The sequence below is a fragment of the Scyliorhinus canicula genome, chromosome 1 (assembly GCF_902713615.1).
Source record: "Scyliorhinus canicula chromosome 1, sScyCan1.1, whole genome shotgun sequence".
Classification (NCBI taxonomy): domain Eukaryota; kingdom Metazoa; phylum Chordata; class Chondrichthyes; order Carcharhiniformes; family Scyliorhinidae; genus Scyliorhinus; species Scyliorhinus canicula.
In genome coordinates, this window is record NC_052146.1 from 176,577,437 (window position 1) to 176,597,328 (window position 19,892).

The window sequence follows — 19,892 nt, forward strand, 5'->3', positions numbered from 1 at the left end:
TTTGCGGATATGGTGTGAATCAAGTGGGTTGATTTTTCCTTGATGGATGAGTATTTTTGGGGCTGCACTCATCCAGGAAAGTGGAGAGTATTTCATCACACTCCAGACTTGTGCTTTGGGGGACAGGCTTTGGGGAGTCGGGGGGTGAGTTACTCACTGCAGGATTCCAGCCTGTGACCTGCTTGTCCAGTTCAATTTCTGGTCGATGGTAAGTCCCAGGAAATTGATAGTTGGGGATTTAGCAATGATGGTACCATTCAATGCCATGGAGCGATGGTTAGATTCTCTCTTGTTGGAGCTGGTCATTGCCTGGCACTTGTCCTTAATACTTGTCAGCCCAAATCTAGATATTTCCCAGGTCTTGCTGCATTTGGACATAGGCTGCTTCAGCACTTGAAGATTTGCTTCAGTATCTGAGGAAATCCTAGGGTGCTGCCATCCATCTTATGTATTGTTATACATTGTTGTCAAATCAAAACTATAAAGTTGAGGTTCCGGTAGCGGCCATGACCAGTCGCGCACACGGCGGCTCCAGCCGGGACCGGGATTTTGGGCCGTTGTAACGAAACGGCGGCAGCACTTGTAGGGCAGCTACTGGCATGGGAACAGACGCTGGAGAGGTTCCCCACTGGATAAAAGCAAATTCTGCGGATGCTGGAATCTGAAACGAAAGGGAAAATCTCAGCAAGTCTGGCAGCATCTGTAGTGAGAGAAAAGAGCTAACGTTTCGAGTCCGATGACTCTTTGTCAAAGCTAACAGACAGAAAAAGTGGGAGATATTTATACTGTGGAGTGAGAATGAAAGATGAGTCATAGCCACAGAAACCCAGGGAAATCGGGTGCGAATGGCCACAGATACCAAGGGGAAAGAGTGCTAATGGCAGTCCCCAGAGAGGACAAAAGATGTGAAACGTCAAACAGCAGGGAAACTAACAACAGAGGATGAACTGTAGGTGTGGGGAGAGGGAAAGGGGGGAAGCAAAGAGGAGAAAGGTGCAGGAAAGGTGGGTAAAATTGAGGGGGAAAAATTAAATGTATATTAAGAAAGAAAGAAATGGTAAAAGAGTTAAAATGAAATGAAAACAAATCGGTCGAGGTGGGGCTGATCATCTGAAGTTGTTGAATTCGATGTTCAGGCCGGAAGGCTGTAGCGTGCCTAACCGGAAGATGAGATGTTGAATTCGATGTGCCCTCATTCCAGGTTAAGCAGCGTTTCACTTGCACTCATTCCAGGTTAAGCAGCGTTTCACTTGCACTCATTCCAGGTTAAGCAGCATTTCACTTGCAACAATCTAGTCCACTCCTCCACCATACCCAGTACCTCTCCCATCACCCATGGCACCTTCCCATGCAATCGCAAAAGGTGTAACACCTGCCCCGTTACCTCTTCCACGCTTAACATTCCAGGCCCAAAACAATCATTCCAGGTTAAGCAGCGTTTCACTTGCATCTCTTCCAATTTGGTCGACTGCATTCGCTGCTCCCAATGTGGTCTCCTTTATATAGGAGAGACCAAACGGAGACTGGGTGATCGCTTTGCTGAGCATCTTCGGTCTGTGTGCATTCAGGACCCTGACCTTCCCGTTGTTTGCCATTTTAACACAAGACCCTGCTCCCATGCCCACATGTCTGTTCTTGGCCTGCTGCAATGTTCCAGTTAAGTCAACGCAAACTGGAGGAACAACATCTCGTCTTCCGGTTAGGCATGCTACAGCCTTCCAGCCTGAACATCAAATTCAACAACTTCAGATGATCAGCCCCACCTCGACCTATTTGTTTTCATTTAATTTTAACTACTTTTACCATTTATTTCTTAATATACATTTAATCCCCCCCCCTCCAATCTTATCCACCTTTCTCCTCTTTGCTTCCCCTTGCCCTCTTCCCACACCTCCAGTTCATCCTCTGATGTTAGTTTCCCTGCTGTTTGACCTTTCACATCTTTTGTCCTCTCTGGGTCTGCCATTAACACTCTTTCCCCTTGGTATCTGTGGCCATTAGCACCCGGTTTCCCTGGGTTTCTGTGGCTATGATTCATCTTTCATTCTCACTCCACAGTATAAATATTTCCCACTTTTTCCGTCTGTTAGCTTTGACAAAGAGTCATCGGACGCGAAACGTTAGCTCTTTTCTCTCCCTACAGATGCTAACAGACTTGCTGTTATTTTCCAACATTTTCCCCTTCGCTGGAGAGGTGCCCGCTGGTGCTGTATGGAGGGAACCAGGAGTGGGGCCGTAAAACGTGCAATTGTGGGGAGGAAGACAGAGCGTGCCCGGGAAGACAAAATGGTGGCCGGCTCAGATTGGGAAGCATGGGCCCAGTGGGCCAGAGAGCAGCAGGATGTCTTGAGGAGCTGTTTCGCGGAGCTAAAATCGGAGATGCTGGCCCCTATGAAAGCCTCCATGGAAAAGATGGTGGAGATCCAGAAGACACAGGAGAAGGCAATCAAGGAGGTGGAGAGGAAGGTGTCTGAGAACGAGGACGATATCCTGGGCCTGGCAGTCAGGGTGGAGGCGCACGAGGCCTTACACAAGAAATGGCAGGAGAGGCTGGATGACCTTGAATACAGGTCTCGAAATCACAATCTGCGGATCCTGGGCCTCCCTGAAGGTGTGGAGGGGGCGGACACGAGCACTTGTGACCACGATGCTGGGGGACGCTGATGGGTGCGGGGGCCTTCCCGCGGCCCTTGGAGATGGATGGGGCACATAGGGTCCTCGCCAGGAAGCCAAGGGCGAACGAACCACTGAGGGCGATGGTGATAAAGTTCCACCGCTTTACTGACGGGGAACGGGTCCTGCGATGGGCAGAGCAGCAAGTGGGAGAACGGCGAGATTCGCATTTACTAGGACTTGGGAGCCGAGCTGGCAAGGAGGCGTGTGGGTTTCAACCGGGCCAAGGCGGTACCCCACTGCAAAGGGGTGAAGTTTAGGCTCCTGCACCTGGCGAGACTTTGGGTAACATACCAGGACAGGTACCACTATTTTGATACGTCGGATGAGGCGTGGACATTGATTAGACATGAAAAGCTGGACTTGAACTAAGGGGCAGCTGATCGTCGGTGAAACGTGTTGGCGCGGATGTGTAATCGGGGGTTGGCCTGGTGTAAGACTATTTGTAGAATTTAAGTTTGTTTGCTTCTCTGTTATTGTTTTTTGCTTCGGGGGAGGGGTGACGCCTGGGCTGTGTTGTCCGGTGCTCGGAAAGGACCTGGATGGCACTTGCCCTCTTACCCTGCGGGGGCGGGAGGAGTGGGGGGCCCGGAAGAGGAGACCATAGTAAGTTTGGAGATAGAGGCGGGAGAAGCAACACGGTAGCATGGTGGTTAGCATAAATGCTTCACAGCTCCAGGGTCCCAGGTTCGATTCCCGGCTGGGTCACTGTCTGTGCGGAGTCTGCACGTCCTCCCCGTGTGTGCGTGGGTTTCCTCCGGGTGCTCCGGTTTCCTCCCACAGTCCAAAGATGTGCGGGTTAGGTGGATTGGCCATGATAAATTGCCCTCAGTGTCCTAAAGAACAAGGTTAATTGGGGGGTGGTGGGTTAAGGGTATGGGGTGGATACGTGGGTTTGAGTGGAGTGATCATTGCTCGGCACAACATCGAGGGCCGAAGGGCCTGTTCTGTGCTGTACTGTTCTATATCTAAGCCGGGGTCAGCATGTGTCCGCTGACTTACGGAAGTGCAATGGGGGAAATCAGCGCTGAGCGGGTGCTTGGTGGGGGGGCGGGGGTGGAGTCAAGTAACTTGATTATGGGGGGGTGGACTTTAATACTGCCTTAGACCCGCCGTTGGACCGGTCTAAGTCCAGGTCGGGAAAGAGGCCGGCGGCGGCTAGGGCCCTGTAGGAGTTTATGGATCAGATGGGAAGGTGTGGACCCGTGGAGATTTGGTCGGCCTCGGGCGAAGAAGTTCTCCTTTTTCTCCCACGTCCATAAGGTCTACTCGCGGATCGACTTCTTTGTGCTGAGCAGGGTGTTAATTCTGAGGGTGGAGGGGGCTGAGTATTCGGCCATTGCGGTCTCGGGCCATGCCCCGCATTGGGTGGACCTGCGAATAGGGGTGGAGTGGGGGCAACGCCATCTCTGGAGACTGGATGTGGGGCTGCTGGTGGATGAAGAGGTGTGTGGGCGGATAAGGAGGTGCATTCAGGACTATGTGACAGCGAATGACACGGGGGAGGTAACAGCGACAGCGGTTTGGGAGGCTATGAAGGTGGTCATCAGGGGGTAGTTGATCTCTATTAGGTCCCACAGAGAGGAGAGGGTGGAGAGAGAGAGGCTGGTGGGAGAGATACTTAGGGTGGACAGGAGGTACGGGGTGGCCCCCGAGGGGAGGCTGCTAAAGGAGCACCGGAAATTACAGGCGGAGTTCGATTTGCTGACCACGGGGAAGGAGGAGGCACAGTTGAGGAAAGTAAAAGAGGCAATCTACGAGTGCAGGGAGAAGGCAAGTAGGATGCTGGCGCACCAACTGCGCAGGAGGGAGGCGGCTACTGAGATCGGGGGAGTGCGGGATAAGGAAGGTAACACGATGTTGAGCCCAGAGAGCATCAGTGAAGTCTTCAAGGAATTCTACAGGAAGCTATATGAATCAGAACCCCCGCGGGGAGGGGAAGGGATGAAGCAATTTATGGATCGGCTGAGGTTCCCAAGGGTGGATGAGGAGCGGGTGGAGGAACTGGGGGCCCCGATTGAGTTGGAGGAGGTAGCTGGCAAGTATGCAGTCGGGCAAGGCCCCGGGCCCGGATGGCTTCTCTGTAGAATTTAATAAGAAGTTCTCGGAGCTACTGAGCCCACTCTTGCTCAGAACCTTTAACGAGGCGAAGGAGAAAGGAACCCCCCCCCCCCCCCCCCCCCCCCCCGATGGAGTTGCAGGCACTGATCTTTATCATCTTGAAGAAGAAGGATTCGCTCCAATGTGGGTCCTACAGGCCGATATCGCTCCTGAATGCAGATGCCAAATTGCTGGCAAAACTTCTGGCCACCAGAATAGAGGACTGTGTCCCGGGAGTGATTGAGGAGGACCAGACGGGTTTCGTTAAGGGCAGGCAATTGAACATGAATGTGGGGAGGCTCCTGAATATTATTATGATGCCCTCGGAGGGGGGGGTGATGTAGAAGTAGTGGCTGCAATGGATGCGGAGAAGTATTTTGACAGGGTGGAGTTGGAGGTGTTAGGTAGGTTTGGGTTCGGGGAGGGATTTATAGGGTGGGTCAAGCTATTGTATCAGGCCCCCGTAGCGAGCGTGTCCATGAACCGGCTGAGGTCAGAGTATTGCAGGTTGCACGGAGGGACGAGGCAGGGGTGCCCCCTGTCCCTGTTGCTATTTGCCCTGGCAATTGAGCCGTTGGCCATAGCGCTTAGGACTGCTAGGAACTGGAGGGTGCTGGTCCAGGGTGGGGGAGGAACACGGGGTTTCCCTATTCGCGGACGACCTGCTGTTTTATATTTCGGACCCGCTAGAGGGGATGGGGGAGGTCATGCGGATACTGGGGGACTTTGGGAGCTTCTCTGGGTACAAGTTGAACGTGGGGAAAAGTTAGCTGTTTGCAATCCATGCCAGGGGCCAAGAGGAGACTGGGGAGCTCCCGCTCAAGATAGTGGAGAGGAGCGTTCGATATTTAGGTATACATGTGGCTAGGAGCTGGGATGCCCTACACAGGCTCAACTTGTCTCGGCTGGTAGAGCAGATGGAAGGAGATTTCAAAAGGTGGGACATGCTCCCGCTTTCCCTGGCGGGAAGAGTGCAGACTGTGAAGATGACGGTTCTTCCCAGATTCTTGTTCGTTTTTCAGTGCCTCCCCGGATTATCACGGGATTCGTCTGGGCAAATAAAACCTCGCGAGTCAAGAGGGTATTCTTGGAGCGTAGCCGGGGTGGGGGGCACTGCCGAACTTCTGCAGCTACTATTGGGCGGCGAAGGTGACCATGATCAGGAAGTGGGTAATGGAGGAGGGGTCGGCGTGGGGGCGGCTAGAGGCGGCGTCATGCAAAGGCACCAGCCTAGGGGCACTAGTAATGGCACCGCTGCCGTTCTCACCGGCACAGTACACCACAAGCCCCGTGGTGTCGGTGGCTCTGGGGTCAGTGGAGGAGGTACAGGAAGGAGGAGGGCGCCTCAGTTTGGACCCCGATACGGAACAACCACAGATTTGCTCCGGGCTGGATAGATGGTGTTTCCAGGGCTGGTATTGGGCAGGCATTAGAAGGATGGGCAACCTGTTTATAGATGGGACCTTCCCCAGCGTGCAGGCACTGGAGGAGACGTTCGGCCTCCTCCTGGGAAAGGCTTTCAGATATCTCCAGGTTCGGGACTTTCTCAAGAAACAGGTGGGGTCATTTCCACTGTTACCCTGCGAAGGATACAGGACAAGGTGGTGTCTGGCATCTGGATAGGAGAGGAGAAGGTGTCGGACATATATCAGGAGCTGCAGGAGGCGGAGGAAGCCTCAGTGGAGGAGCTGATGGGCAAGTGGGAGGAGGAGATGGGCGAGCAGCTGGATGAGGGCCTGTGGGCTGATGCCCTGGGCAGGGTGAATTCGTCCGCATCATGCGCCAGGCTCAGTTTGATTCAATTTAAGGTGGTGAACCGGGCTCACATGATGACGGCAAGAATGAGCAAGTTTTTTGGGGTAGAGGACAGGTGCGCAAGATGTGCAGGGAGTCTAACGGACCATGTCCATATGTTCTGGACATGCCCGGCGCTTAAAGAATTCTGGCATGGCTTTGTGAGGGCTATGTCCAGGATTTTGGACATGCGGGTGAGTAGAGTCCAACAATAGCGATATTTGGGGTGTCAGAGGATCCGAGAGCGCAGGAAGCAAAAGACGCCGAGGTGTTGGCCTTTGCCTCCCTGGTAGCCCGGAGGCGGATCCTGTTAATGTGGAGGGACTCAAACCCCCCCCGAGCATGGAGACCTGGGTTAGCGATATAGCTGGGTTTCTCAGCCTGGAGCGAATAAAGTTTGCCTTGAGAGGGACCTTATGGGGGTTCTCCCGGCGGTGGCAACCTTTCCTTGACTTTCTAGGGGAGCAGTAAAGTGTCAGCAGCAGCAGCAACGGGGGGGGGGGGGGGGCTCAGGTGGCAGGACTTGTTGATATAACGTGTATTTTAGTTTTGTATAATGATAGCAGCCACCTCGTTTTGTTAAATATTTTGCGTTTATTTTTTTATGTAAAAATCGTAGTTGGAAAAAGCTGTGATAAAAATAATTTTTTAGCACAGCTAAAAACAGCCCAGAATTACCTTTATTAAAAATAAACTTGTATATAACTTAGAATTTACAGCATAGACACAGTCTAACGATCCAACTGGTCACTGCTAGCATTTATGCTCCTCTTTCATCTAACCCTATCAACATTTCCTTCTGTAGCTTCCCCTTAAATGCATCTATGCCCTTAACTTCAGCTGTTACTCGTGGTACCAAGTTAGAAATTCTTAAACTCTTCGAATAAATAAGTTAATCCTCAATTCCCTATTGGATTAATTGGTGGCTATCTTATATTTCTTCCCTGAAAAACAATCTATAACACTTTGTTCCATGATTGGCACAAAGTATTCAGTCACTGATGAAATGAAAATGAAAATTGCTTATTGTCATGAGTAGGCTTCAATGAAGTTACTGTGAAAAGCCCCTAGTCGCCACATTCCGGCGCCTGTCCGGGGAGGCTGTTACGGGAATCGAACCGTGCTGCTGGCCTGCTTGGTCTGCTTTAAAAGCCAGTGATTTAGCCCAGTGAGCTAAACCAGCCCCATATGTGGCAAAGTAAGGATTATCCAGGAATTTTAGACTGACTAGCAGTATGAAGAACTATCTTTCTACTCATTCGAATTTGAGCCCAGTATGTTGCAACACATTACAACTTTCAAAAATCTGTCTGAGTGCCACACTGGTTGAGCTGCTAATCTCAGCTCTGCTATGGGAAGTTGCTAAGTGAAATATGGTAATTTCCTGTTGGCAGCATGTTGGCAAATGACCAAGAGTTGTACCGTTTCAACATTTCTGCTATGAGGTCATTTCCTTTGACCTATAAGTTTGTGCTTAAACTTGGATTGAAAGGTATGAGTGAGCGAAGATGAATTTCAGAGAGGAGGGAAAGAAAGAAGATTTTTTTCAATCACTTATCAGTCTTTCCTTATCTTGCTCCCCTTGTGTTTAACCAATGACTGTTTTTTTTTAATAATTGTTGAAGTCAAAGGATAGGAGAACCTTTTCAGTAAAACTATTCGCAAAAAGCTGGTTCTGAGAAAAATAAAACTGCAAAATGAAACAAATGAATTGGAAACAAATGGATGAGGTTGGACTCTGCTCCAGCTTTTTAATACTCTTTGAAATTTTAATGTTAGTAAACTAAATAACAAATGTTATGGATCCGGACCAGATCCCCAATTTTGGTCAAGATCCCTGGTTAGAACCAAACTATTTGCATTTGGTAAAACTGAGGAAATGATACTGTACCACAAGAGTGATGACACTGACCAGTCAACAGCATTTATATTTTAAAAAACTACTTTGAACACAGAATTAAGCACATTGGCAACAATAATGAAATGAAAATCACTTATTGTCACGAGTAGGCTTCAATGAAGTTACTGTGAAAAGCCCCTAGTCGCCACATTCCGGCGCCTGTCCGGGGAGGCTGGTACGGTAATCGAACCGTGCTGCTGGCCTGCTTGGTCTGCTTTAAAAGCCAGCGATTTAGCCTTGTGAGCTAAACCAGCCCCTGGCTTTAAAATTAACAGGTACAACATTTTAACTTGCTTCCTGAAAACTGCCTCTACATTTCAATTAACCATCCCATATATTATAAATATCACTTACGTATAAAGTTGCCAACCAGGTTTTACTTTTCTTGGTGCAGAGTCCTTGGAAAAGAATGATTTTTTTTTTTAGGACCAAGCTGAAAACCTTCTGCTCAGCTTTGAACCCTGGAAGTAACTCCCTTGTCCAGACAGATCTGGTCCGTCCCATTAGCTACACCAGCTGTGCACAAAGCACACAGCCTTCTTTTATCCCTTGTTACAAGATGTGCCTTAATTTGTTTAGCCAGGCTCAAATTGTTGCAACATTATGTTAGCTCTATCTGCACCAAAATGGCTTTTAATATCTAATATCTGTTAGCAAAATTCTTCCTCTGCAAAATCACTGATTACCTTATTTTTAATCATAGCTCTAGACATACAGTCTAAGCATTCTGACTTGAGTTTAAAAAATATTATTGCCCAATTACAAACTATAGAGTACGACAATTTATTGTACTCATCTCGCACAGCCTCAAGAAACTGGCAACATTTTGTAAAAACCTAAGTAGTTCTGTCCTTCATTCTATTCCAATCTTGCAGTTGTGATTACACTGGAATAAATTTTAAAGTAGTGTATTTGGGGAAAATGTTGAATGTTTTAAATTTGAAAGGTGTTTTTAAAAAAAAAAGTCTATTATTATGATTTACAGGCAAGGATCACGAAGTGTCCAAGAAACGACATTTGACCTAGATGGAGACATCCACAGTGGTGTGCCATTAACTTTAAGCAAGGTAAATTTTATCTTTTTACTTTGTGGTATTGTTTGAAATTGAGTACATTTGAATTGTACTGTTGTGAAAGTGAATACTGAACAAAATACTTAAAATCAGTTCAAGAAAATGTTCCGTCAGTGATAACCTCCTTTATGATCCAAGTTGGGCTCTTAAATTCACTATAACCTTAGGATAATGGTGATGGATTTTTAGCTGAAGATGTTTTTGGATTGGTAAGTCTACAGTGATTCTCTGCGACAAACACGACACCCGGGATTTCTTCAGTGTCACCAAACCAATGCACGGACGCAATACCTTGCGCTTCAAGCCGGTGCAGACTAAGGATGGAACCCTGTTGAGAGATGGAGAAAACATCGGCCTTTGATGGAGAGAACACTTCAAAGAACCCTATACCATGATACAATCATAAATGAGGATGTGTTTGAGGAAATCCCAACTCCCCATCCAAGATTATCTTGGACACCCACCAAGCGTGGACGAAGCTGAAGCTACCATCGAACAAGTGAAGAATGGACAAACTGCAGGAGTGGACGGGATTCCAGCGGTTATTTTCAAGCTCCGAGTAGAAGTGATCACCCGTCCTCTCCACCAGCTGTTCCTGAAAATCTGGGACAGAAGCAATTCCTGCCAACCTCGGATGCCTTTATCGCCAGCATAGTCAAGGAAGGAGACAAAGCGGCCTGTGGAACTACGAAGAGATCTCCCTGCTCTGCATCGCCAGGAGGATCATTGCTCGAATCCTCGCTAGCCATCTTCTCCCAGCCTCTGAAGAAATCCTTCCAGAAAACCAGTGTAGCTTATGGCGAAACAGTGGAACAGCAGACATGATTTTCACTGCTCAACAAGAGAAATGCCAGAAGCAACATCAACCACTCAACATGGCCTTCATCCATCTGACCAAGGCTTTTGACTCCATCAATCGGGAAGTGCTATAGATGGCCCTGTCAAAGGCTGGCTGCCAAGAAATAAATCCGTATTCTCTGACCTCCACGACAAGATGTTGGTGACAGTCCTCACCGTAAGTAAGAAATAAATCTTTGAGGTTAAAACTGGAGTCAAGTAGGGATATATTATAGCCCCCACTGTTTTCTCCCTCTTCATCGCGACAATCCTTCATCTTGTCAAGAATAAGCTTCCAAGTCGAGTGAACATTATCTACAGGATGAAGGCGAAAACTTTTCAACCTCAACTGGTTGAAATTCAAGAAGAAAACAATGCTGACAGCACTCGTGGAACTTCAGTATGCAGGTGACATCACCATATCGCCTCTCCAAGCCATGCTTGACACCTTTACAGAAGCATACCGAAGAATCCGTCTTTGCCTCAACATTGAAGACTCAAAGCCCTTTACCAACCCACTCCAGGCAAGATCCTGTGTCTCCCTCCATCAAGATGAATAGAGAAAACTTGTCAAAGATGGAATATTTCCCCTACCTGGGGAGCCACCTCTCATCTAAGGCGGAAATCTATGGGAATCCAACATCCTACCCAATCCGCAAGCACCTCCTTCAAATGCCTGAGAGCAAGAGTCTCTGACTGCAACATTCATGCTGACAACAAGATCCTAGTGAATAAGGTAGTCATCCTCCCAAATCTTCTACAGGGATCAGAAACATGAATTACGTACAGATGCCACCTCAAAAGAGATACCATCAATGCTGTCTGAGATGGATTCTCTCCATCAGCTGGGAAGGCGGGCATACTAACATCAGCGCCCTTGAAGGAGCCAAGAGCACCAGCATAGAGGCCACGATCATCCGAAAACAATTCTGCTGGGTTAGCCATGTGCTTAGGATGTTGAGGCTCAATGTTAAACAAATCTTATTTGCCCAGCTCAAGAAAGGCTCCTGAACAAGAGGAGGCCAAAAAAAGCACTTCAAAGGCATTCTTAAAGTGTGCCTCAAGAATACAATATCGACATCAACGCCTGGGAGACCCTTGCTCAAAAGAGACCGAGAACCTTCTGACTGAAGGAACACAATTCTTTGAATACACCCGTTGGGAAGTGGCAGTCTGGAAAAGGAGCTTGAGAAAGGAGTACCAGCGATCTGGAGTCCAAGGACCGATCCTACCTCCCAGATACACCTGCCAAGTTTACGGTTGAAGATGCGGCTCGAGGATCAGGCTCATCAGCTGCGCAAGGACCCACAGAAACCATGACTAGTGTCTTGATAGGGAGATATTAGGAACTTGGGCCCAAGGTGTAGCAGGGGTTGGTTAGCACTGTTGCTTCATAGCGCCAGAATCCCAGTTTCGATTCCCACTTGGGTCACTGTGCGGAGTCTGCATGTTCTCCCCGTGTCTACATGGTTTTCCTCCGAGTGCTCTGGTTTCCTCCCACAAGTCCCAAACGACGTGCTGTTAGGTGAATTGGACATTGTATTCTCCCTCTGTAGCCGAACAAGCGCTGGAATGTGGCGACTAGGGGATTTTCACAGTGCCTTCATTGCAGTGTCAATGTAGATCTCCGGGCATGGGGAATCTGTGGACGAGGCGGTCTTCTGGACTGAATAGGGTCTAAATGCTTGCGTTGAATAGGACACTGGACTTGCACCTAGTAAGATATTGGGCCCGTTCGTCGAAAGGCAACGCCACTGGGCACCTCCAGCAAAATTTCTAACAAACACCAGGTCTCCGGGTGCAAACTGCCAGATCTGCCTTTGTCAAGAAGGACCATACCCCTGTCGTTCCTGATTTCAGCGTACTTTTGGGTCAATGTCCAGGAAAACCATGCTGAGGCAGGTATGACATCTGTGGCCCATTAGTAGGAGTTCCGTGGGAGCTACCCCAGTCATAGCATGCGGAGTGTTCCTATAAGAAAACAAACGACATGTTATCCCACCAGTATTTTTTTTTGTCTGTAAAATGTTCAGCCTTCTAAATAGATTTGCAAGTCCTGACAGCTTTTATTTTTGTTCGGTACAAACCCTTCAAGGAAACTGCAGATGGTTACAAGCTTGTAGGTAGAAACTCGAGGGCAGGTTAAAGGAGTTCACCTTTCCCAGTGGCTACTCTTCTTAGGGAAATTCAGAGATTTTTGCTCAGCCTTTCTAAGATTTCAAGTGAGCAGTATCAACAACATTTCTGTTTTAACAGACATTGCTTTACAATTAAAATTTTACACTCGTCAAATTAGACAGATTTCTTAATATGTGCCCGATAGTTTTCAGTAGACTTTGGTTGCAGGGGATATGATGTCTGTGACCTTGGGGTACTTTGGTTTGTGAAGTAAAGGGTTGGTACCAACCTTGGCATGAAGCCCAAGACCAACTAACTGAGTGAAGGCCGACCCGGTTGGTACAAAAACTTGCCATATCTAATGCGCACGTAACAGCTGCTTAAGCTTTTAATTAAACAAATGATACTTTTAAATTTGTTTTCTTCAGATTTGCTCTTTTACAAAGTTTTGATTGTCTCAAAGACGGCTAGAAGCGCCATGATGCATTGATTCCTTTTGTTAGACATAAATAGGCTTTTTTCTGCTGAGGGATGTGGGGATGATCTGGAAGAACATTTGTGATACTTTAACCCAGTAGTAAGTAGCAATGAAATTATCTCTTCACTATTCATACTGCAAGAATTGTAAGCCTCGTTTATATTAAAATGCCCTATAATTTAACCATTGGAGCCATTTGTAACATTTTGGTGAACCTGTGTTGCGCTCCTGCCAAGCTAATTTTCCTAAGATAGTGTCCATAACTGTACATTGTACTCCATGTGGTGTAACCAGATTTTGTACAGTTGTAGTAAAACTTCCACTTTATATTCCAGCCATCTAATAACAAAGGTTAATATTCCCTGAGTTTGTTGAAGTGGAACATGCCTTCCAGAAGTCCTATACACTATATCCATAGTAGTCTATAATTTTAGTTACTTTCTCAAAACATTCAATTACGTTTATTAGGTATGACTTACCTGTTGATGCTGAGTAAATTTCTCTTGTGTGCTCAGCCGCTCTGTCCTTGATTATAACCTTCCCATAATAGATTTTAGACCTACATATCCATAGTGTAAAAACATTACTGTGGATGCTGAAAAATCTCTGCAGGTCTGACAGCATCTGTGGAGAGAAAACAAAGCTAATGTTTCAAGTGTGGATGACTCTTTCTCCATAGTGTCCTAATTCATCTCTCTCTGCTTTCTCAAATTGCAAATGCATTACTTTCCAGTTTAAAGAGAGAATTCCTGAATCAAGGAGCTTGACTGAAACACCTGCAATTTCCTCACCGAGTTCCTTTAAAATTTGTGTGAAAACCAGTGCCCCCTGGGGATTTGGCAGCCTTCGGTGCCATTATTTTTCCCACTAATTTTCTAACTGTGTGGAAATGTTAAATAAACTAGGATCGCATTCCTACAGACTGTTAAGTGGCAATTTTATTGCTTTGCACTCCTGGGTTATGGGGTAAAACAAATAGAACTGCAACTTCCAATAAAATAGTGTGTTTCTATATCTTGTATGTCCAAAAGATAATGCCCTCACTCAGTACTGCACTGATCTGCCAGCCTAAATTATGTACTCTGAAGCTTGAACCCACAACCTTCAGAAGTGTGGGTGTTGGAGCAACTAAAGTTTTGAGGTAAAAATCTTAAAGAGCCACAAAATTGGACCCAAGCATTAGAGGACAGAGTTACATGTGGCCGGAGATAAATTTGGGCTCTTCAGCTTGGATAGGAAGTGACCTTTTTGGAAGCAAGATACCGTCACTTAAATCCAACTATAAAACCCGGTGTTGTCAGAGAGCCAGACTTTTTTAGAATATGCCAGGTATCAAATTTTAATTGAGTAAAATAAAAGGAAACTTAAACATGGGCAATTCAGCAAGGCGCTAAATTGATGTGTGGTGCCATACCAGTTATCCCTTTTGCTGCTTGCCTGGTCTATTTCTGTAACCCTTGACCCCACTTGACCTGAACCGTCCAATCTGAAATGTGGCATGGCCTCAGCCCCAAGGTTGCCGGTTTTGAGACAGTTTCTTCAAATTAAACTTAACAGTAGGATGGGGAAGATATAGGTTAAAATGTTTAGGGTAGTTGTTAGAATGCTCTTATTGATGTTGTGACAAACAAATGAAATGGGGTTCTGGCTACTGAAATGGGGAGAAAGCCAAAAATCATTGAAGAACAAAATTGATTGGAGTGGCATGTGGGGGTTGGAGAGCAAGAAGCTGAAAACCAAAGTATTTCCATCATGTGTTTTTAAGGTGACCTTTCTTACTTGAGTTGCTTTCTGATCTTGAAGTAGTTGTCCTTATTTTTGACCTTGATTCTGCTTTTAACACTCCATCGCCCAGCTGATTTTGTCATCAACTGGAGTACCTAATGGCTCGCAGATCTTGTTATACATATTTTTGGTTATTTGGAACTGTAGTTTGCTTACTTGTGCCCTTGGCAAAAAATGTCTTCCTTTCTCCACATGTTATGGTTGAGAGGAATAGAATCTACATTAATGTATTGCGTTACACCTTTAAAGTAAAGTTGAGTTGCGAGTGTTAAAGAAAAGCTAATCAAATTGTGTATGGAATAAACTAAGCCGTTGTGTTCTTGGAAATGTACCAAGTATTAATAGCATGGAATTTAAAGATTAGTTATTCTAGATTCATGTTTAACCTGGGAAAGATGGAGATCATTTAGTGAAATTACTTCTTGATCAATTGTGTCAAGCCAAGTTGAAATCGATCTCTGAAAGAAACTGGGTGCTGCTATTCTTCCATGTTCATGTGACAAAGCTGTTCCAGCAACCATTACTGGCAAGTGTATCTAGAAATATATCAATTGTATATGGTTAATGTCGAATGGCAGTGCCTTGCAGATTCATACCCATCACCAACGCACAGTGGCAAGTGTGTACCATCTGGAAGATGCACTGTAGCAACTCACCTGGGTGCCTTCAGCAGCACCTTCCAAACCTGTGACCTCTATCACTTAGAAGGACTAGGACAAATGTATGGGAACACCACCACCTGCAAAGTTCCCTTCAAAGTCTCAACATCCTGACTTCTCTGCATCAAAAATCCTGGAACCTCCTCCCTAACAGCACTGTGGGTGCGTGTGGACTATACGGGTTCATGAAGGCAGCTCACCACCACCCCCTTAAGGGCAATAGGGATGGATAATAACAATGCTGGCCTAGCCAGGGACACCCACAACCCATGAATATAAATATTAGAAAAAGAAAGATGGAATTGAGATCAGAGCAAAACTAACTTTAAAAAATCTATGAATTCAATTCTGAAGGAATGAGACACGTGTTGTTTTGATTAAAAAAATCACATGCACCTGAACACTCAAGCTCTAACTTTTTAGGGTATGTTCAGTGGGTATCATGCCCTTGATTGATTTCAATGTTGAGTCTGTTGATGAAATACTGGCCGGAATTCTACGTCCGTTCGCTGGCAGCCAGATTCTACGTCCATTTGCTGGCAGCTGGTAGAGGAGCAGAATAAGACTGATTACAACTTTCAGAATTCTACATTTAACTGCACATGTCTATTTCAAAAGTTACAATCCAATATACTTTGGTAATAGTGCGCACTGTTAGCTTTGTCATTATTTTCAGTGCAAAATCTGGGCTATCTTATGTGTCTGTTGCAATTCTTTGAAATGTTTAGAAATGCCACAAAAAACTTTATCCTAATCCTGACATCTTTTTTCCCTAGAGTTCAGATAGATTGGATAGTGAGCACACAGCTTCAAGTTCCAGTTCAAGTGAACGTAATGTGGTGAAGCCAATTATCCGAGTGGAACAGCAAGACTACTACAAACAAGAGATCAGGCAAGGCATAATTTTTATAATCATTCGAACGTTTGTTTATTAGCCACCTTGCGTTATTTCAGATTTTCCAGTCGGCAAATTAATCCTCACATAGCTATATGAACATTTTTTGGTACTTAAGCATGGTTAATGTACTTTATTGAAGTAATCTGGTGCTGATGAAGATTATTTTTCAATTTGACTGGGGTTAGCAATCTGGCTTGGATGAGGTCTGCTTTCCTTTTTTAAAAATTTGTTTTTGCGTACCCAATTTTTTTTTCCAATTAAGGGGCAATTTAGCATGGCCAATCCACCTAACCTGCACATCTTTGGGTTGTGGGGGTGAAACCCACGCAGACTTGGGGAGAATGTGCAAATTGCATATGGACAGTGACCCAGGGCTGGGATTCGAACCCGGGTCCTCAGTGTCGCAATCCCAGTTCTATCCATTGCACCACATGCAGCTCTGAGGTCTGCTTTCTTACATAGAACGTGTAATCCGTTGAATACTGCTTGAGGCATGCTTGAGTGCAAGTACGTAGAGTGGAATTAGTCTAGTCTCAAAATGTAAACAATTGTTTTTGAATCTCCTCCGCTCTATCATTTGCCTACAGCAGTTCATAGGATCATGAGTGATTGCAGCACAGAAAGATGCCATTTTCCCCATTGAGCCCATGCCAGCTGTCTGCAAGATCATAAGATATGAGAGCAGAATGAGGCCATTTGGCCCTTTCCGCCGTTCAATCATGGCTGATATATTCTTCTTCCCCATTCTCTTGCTTTCTACCCATAGCCCCTGACCATATTAATCAAGAAATGCCCTTATTAATTAAGAACACCAGATTTATGCTTAAGGTGCTGTTACCTACAGGGTTACAGGCCAAGATCTGGATGGTAAAATCAGACAATAGTTATTTCTGAGACCATCAGAACTAGGAGCAGGCAATTTAGCTTCTTGAACCTGCTCCACCATTCAATACAATCATGGCTGATACCATCATGGCCTTAACACCACTCTCCTGCCCATTCTCCAGAACCTTTCAACTTGACTTCTCCCATTCTCCTTCCCTTTCCCTACAACCCTGTAATTTCTTTCCTTCAGGTGCTTATCAAATTCCCGTTTCAAAGCCATGATTGAATCTGCCCGCATTATTCTCAGGCACTGCATTCCAGGAGAAAACCACTCACTTTGTTTAAGAAGGATTTTCATCATGTCACTATTGATTCTTTTGGCATTCACCTTAAATTGGTGTATTCCGATTTTCGATCCTTCTGCCAAAGGGAACAGCTACATTCTAACTGTTCTGAAGTTTTCAGTACCTTGTGATTTTTGTTACACAACTGATTATTGATGCACTTGACCCACCTTTTCCCTAGAACTATATACATCAGTGCCTCTTTGATCATTGAATGTGAAGCAAGAGTAAGGACATTTTCCTGAACAGACTTTTCTGCCCTCCCTCTCCTCCACCTACCACCTACCCTCTTGACATATTACCATCCCAATCTATATTAAGCGATTTCCACATTATCACTACTGTATAGTTTTTGCATTTCTGTAATTTCCCTGCAAATTTTCTCCTTTATATCTTTCCCACTATTTGGTGACCAGTAGAATATACCCAGCAGTGTAATTATAGCTTAATTCTTTCTCAATTCTAGCCAATAGGTCCAGTTCTTGGGCCCTCAAGAATATCCTCCCCTTCATCTTTTCTCTCTCTTCTTCCCCCCCCCACACACACACACACACTTAATCAATACGGCCACCGCCCATTTTCTTTCTCCATCTTTCCTGAACGCCTTGTACCCAGGAATATTTAGTCCCCAGTCCCCAGTCCTACCCCATATTCAGTTAAGTCTCCATTATTTTTGTATTCCCATGTAGTTATCTACTTGTGCAGCTCACCAAATTTATTGACCACGCTTTCTATGTTTGCATATGCACTGAAAACGTAATTTAGACCTTATTCAACTCCTCCTTACTCTAACCGGTTCTCATTTCTTGGTGTTATCTTCCCCTCCAAATCCTGTGTACATCTTGTTTCTCCTTTCTAGTGCTACAGTTCTAGTTCTCATTCCCTTGCCAAGTTAGTTCAGATCCTGCTTGTCCCAGTTCTGTTCAAGTGCATCTCATCTGACCTGTATCATCCCCACCTCCCCAAAAACCAGTCCCAGGGACCTCGTGGTTTGAAAGTTGAATCTGGGATTCGGGGTATGTGTTCCAGTTGCAACGTGTGTGTGACAAAAGAGTTGCAAATCTTTGAACCTGTTCATACATGCATGAGTGAGGCAATGTTGTATCCTGTTAAGCCCTATTCATATCTTCAGTGATTTGTTGGATGCTTTTGTGAAGGGTAGCGTTGGTGTCTCTGGTACTTCTGGAACAATAAAGGTGCTCCTCTTTGACAGTTATCTAACTAGTAAATTTGCCTTATGGTGTTAAGAAGTAAGCCATGACCTTAATGTGGTCGTCAGTTATCAAGCAGGAAGATGCTTTGCTTTTGAGCTACTGTGGTACTCTGCATGATCTTAGCTAATTGAACTCTGGCCGTTCATCTTTGGAAACTTGGGGAGTTCCTGTCTTCTGCTAACCCACTCCAGGCTTTGTTACAGGATATTCCTGCAGAGAGACCATGTACGCTCCACATGGGTAATATAAAGTGGAGAAGTGAGTGTAATTCCCTCAGGGCTGGAATTGGAGCATGGAAAAGTTGAGATGTCAGTTGTATGGTTGGCCAAAACAAATTCTGTAATTTACAGTTTTGCAGTATTGGAAGCTTTTTATGAACAGGTTCAAAGATTTGCAACTCTTTTGTCACACACACGTTGCAACTGGAACACATACCCCGAATCCAAGATTCAACTTTCAAACCACGAGGTCCCTGGGACCGGTTTTTGGGGCGGTGGGGATGATACAGGTCCGATGAGATGCACTTTGTCATATCACAAATGCACTCCTGGACCCATTGCATTTATAATGATGCAGATTTGAAGGAAGACCAAGAAGTTTACTTTGTTACACCTGAAGCATGAACGTGAGTTTGTGTCTGAGCAAGACATTTGTATTTTCCAGATATGTAGGAAACATTTGTCTACATTATCCACTGGTATAAAATATCTGGGCAGAACATCAATGGCATGTGTCCTTTCTGCCTGTTGTGAGACCATATTTTGTCCCATTGGAATTGACAAGTTAACCATCACACCATGATGGTTGATGAAATGACTATCATTGAAAAATGGGAAATGTCATGCCAGTCTGTATTTTTTAACAGTTGTGTTGGTTTTCTGGCCGTTGTCTTCATCGGCATCAGATTTTATCTGAAATCTTTTTCCTTCAAGTCTTTGAACTTTGTAATATTGACTTGCTACCAACCATAATTTTGAGGAATGTCAAATCTGTTTCAACGATAAACCTACAACGTATTATTGACTAGCCATTCTTGAATGTGGCTTCACTTTCCAAAACCACCATTTAGAGTGTCAAGATCTCTCTCAAATCCCAAGTATGTGAATCACAATGTTAACTTGCAAGTACAGCAAACCATTAGAAAGGCAAATGATTTGTTTGCCTTTATTGAAAAAGTTGGGCAGTCTGTCTTCA

General features: G+C 45.5%; 1 protein-coding gene across 9 annotated transcripts in view; it reads left to right on the plus strand.

Annotated features, from left to right (window-relative positions):
- afdna (afadin, adherens junction formation factor a) overlaps window positions 1-19,892 on the plus strand; it is a 253,647-nt gene that overhangs the window by 130,151 nt on the left and 103,604 nt on the right. For all 9 annotated transcript variants that reach the window (XM_038803241.1, XM_038803250.1, XM_038803267.1 and 6 more), the window contains exons 11-12: window positions 9,453-9,534; window positions 16,194-16,309. In XM_038803241.1, the coding sequence (XP_038659169.1) occupies window positions 9,453-9,534; window positions 16,194-16,309 (198 nt within the window). The remainder of the gene's footprint in view (window positions 1-9,452; window positions 9,535-16,193; window positions 16,310-19,892) is intronic.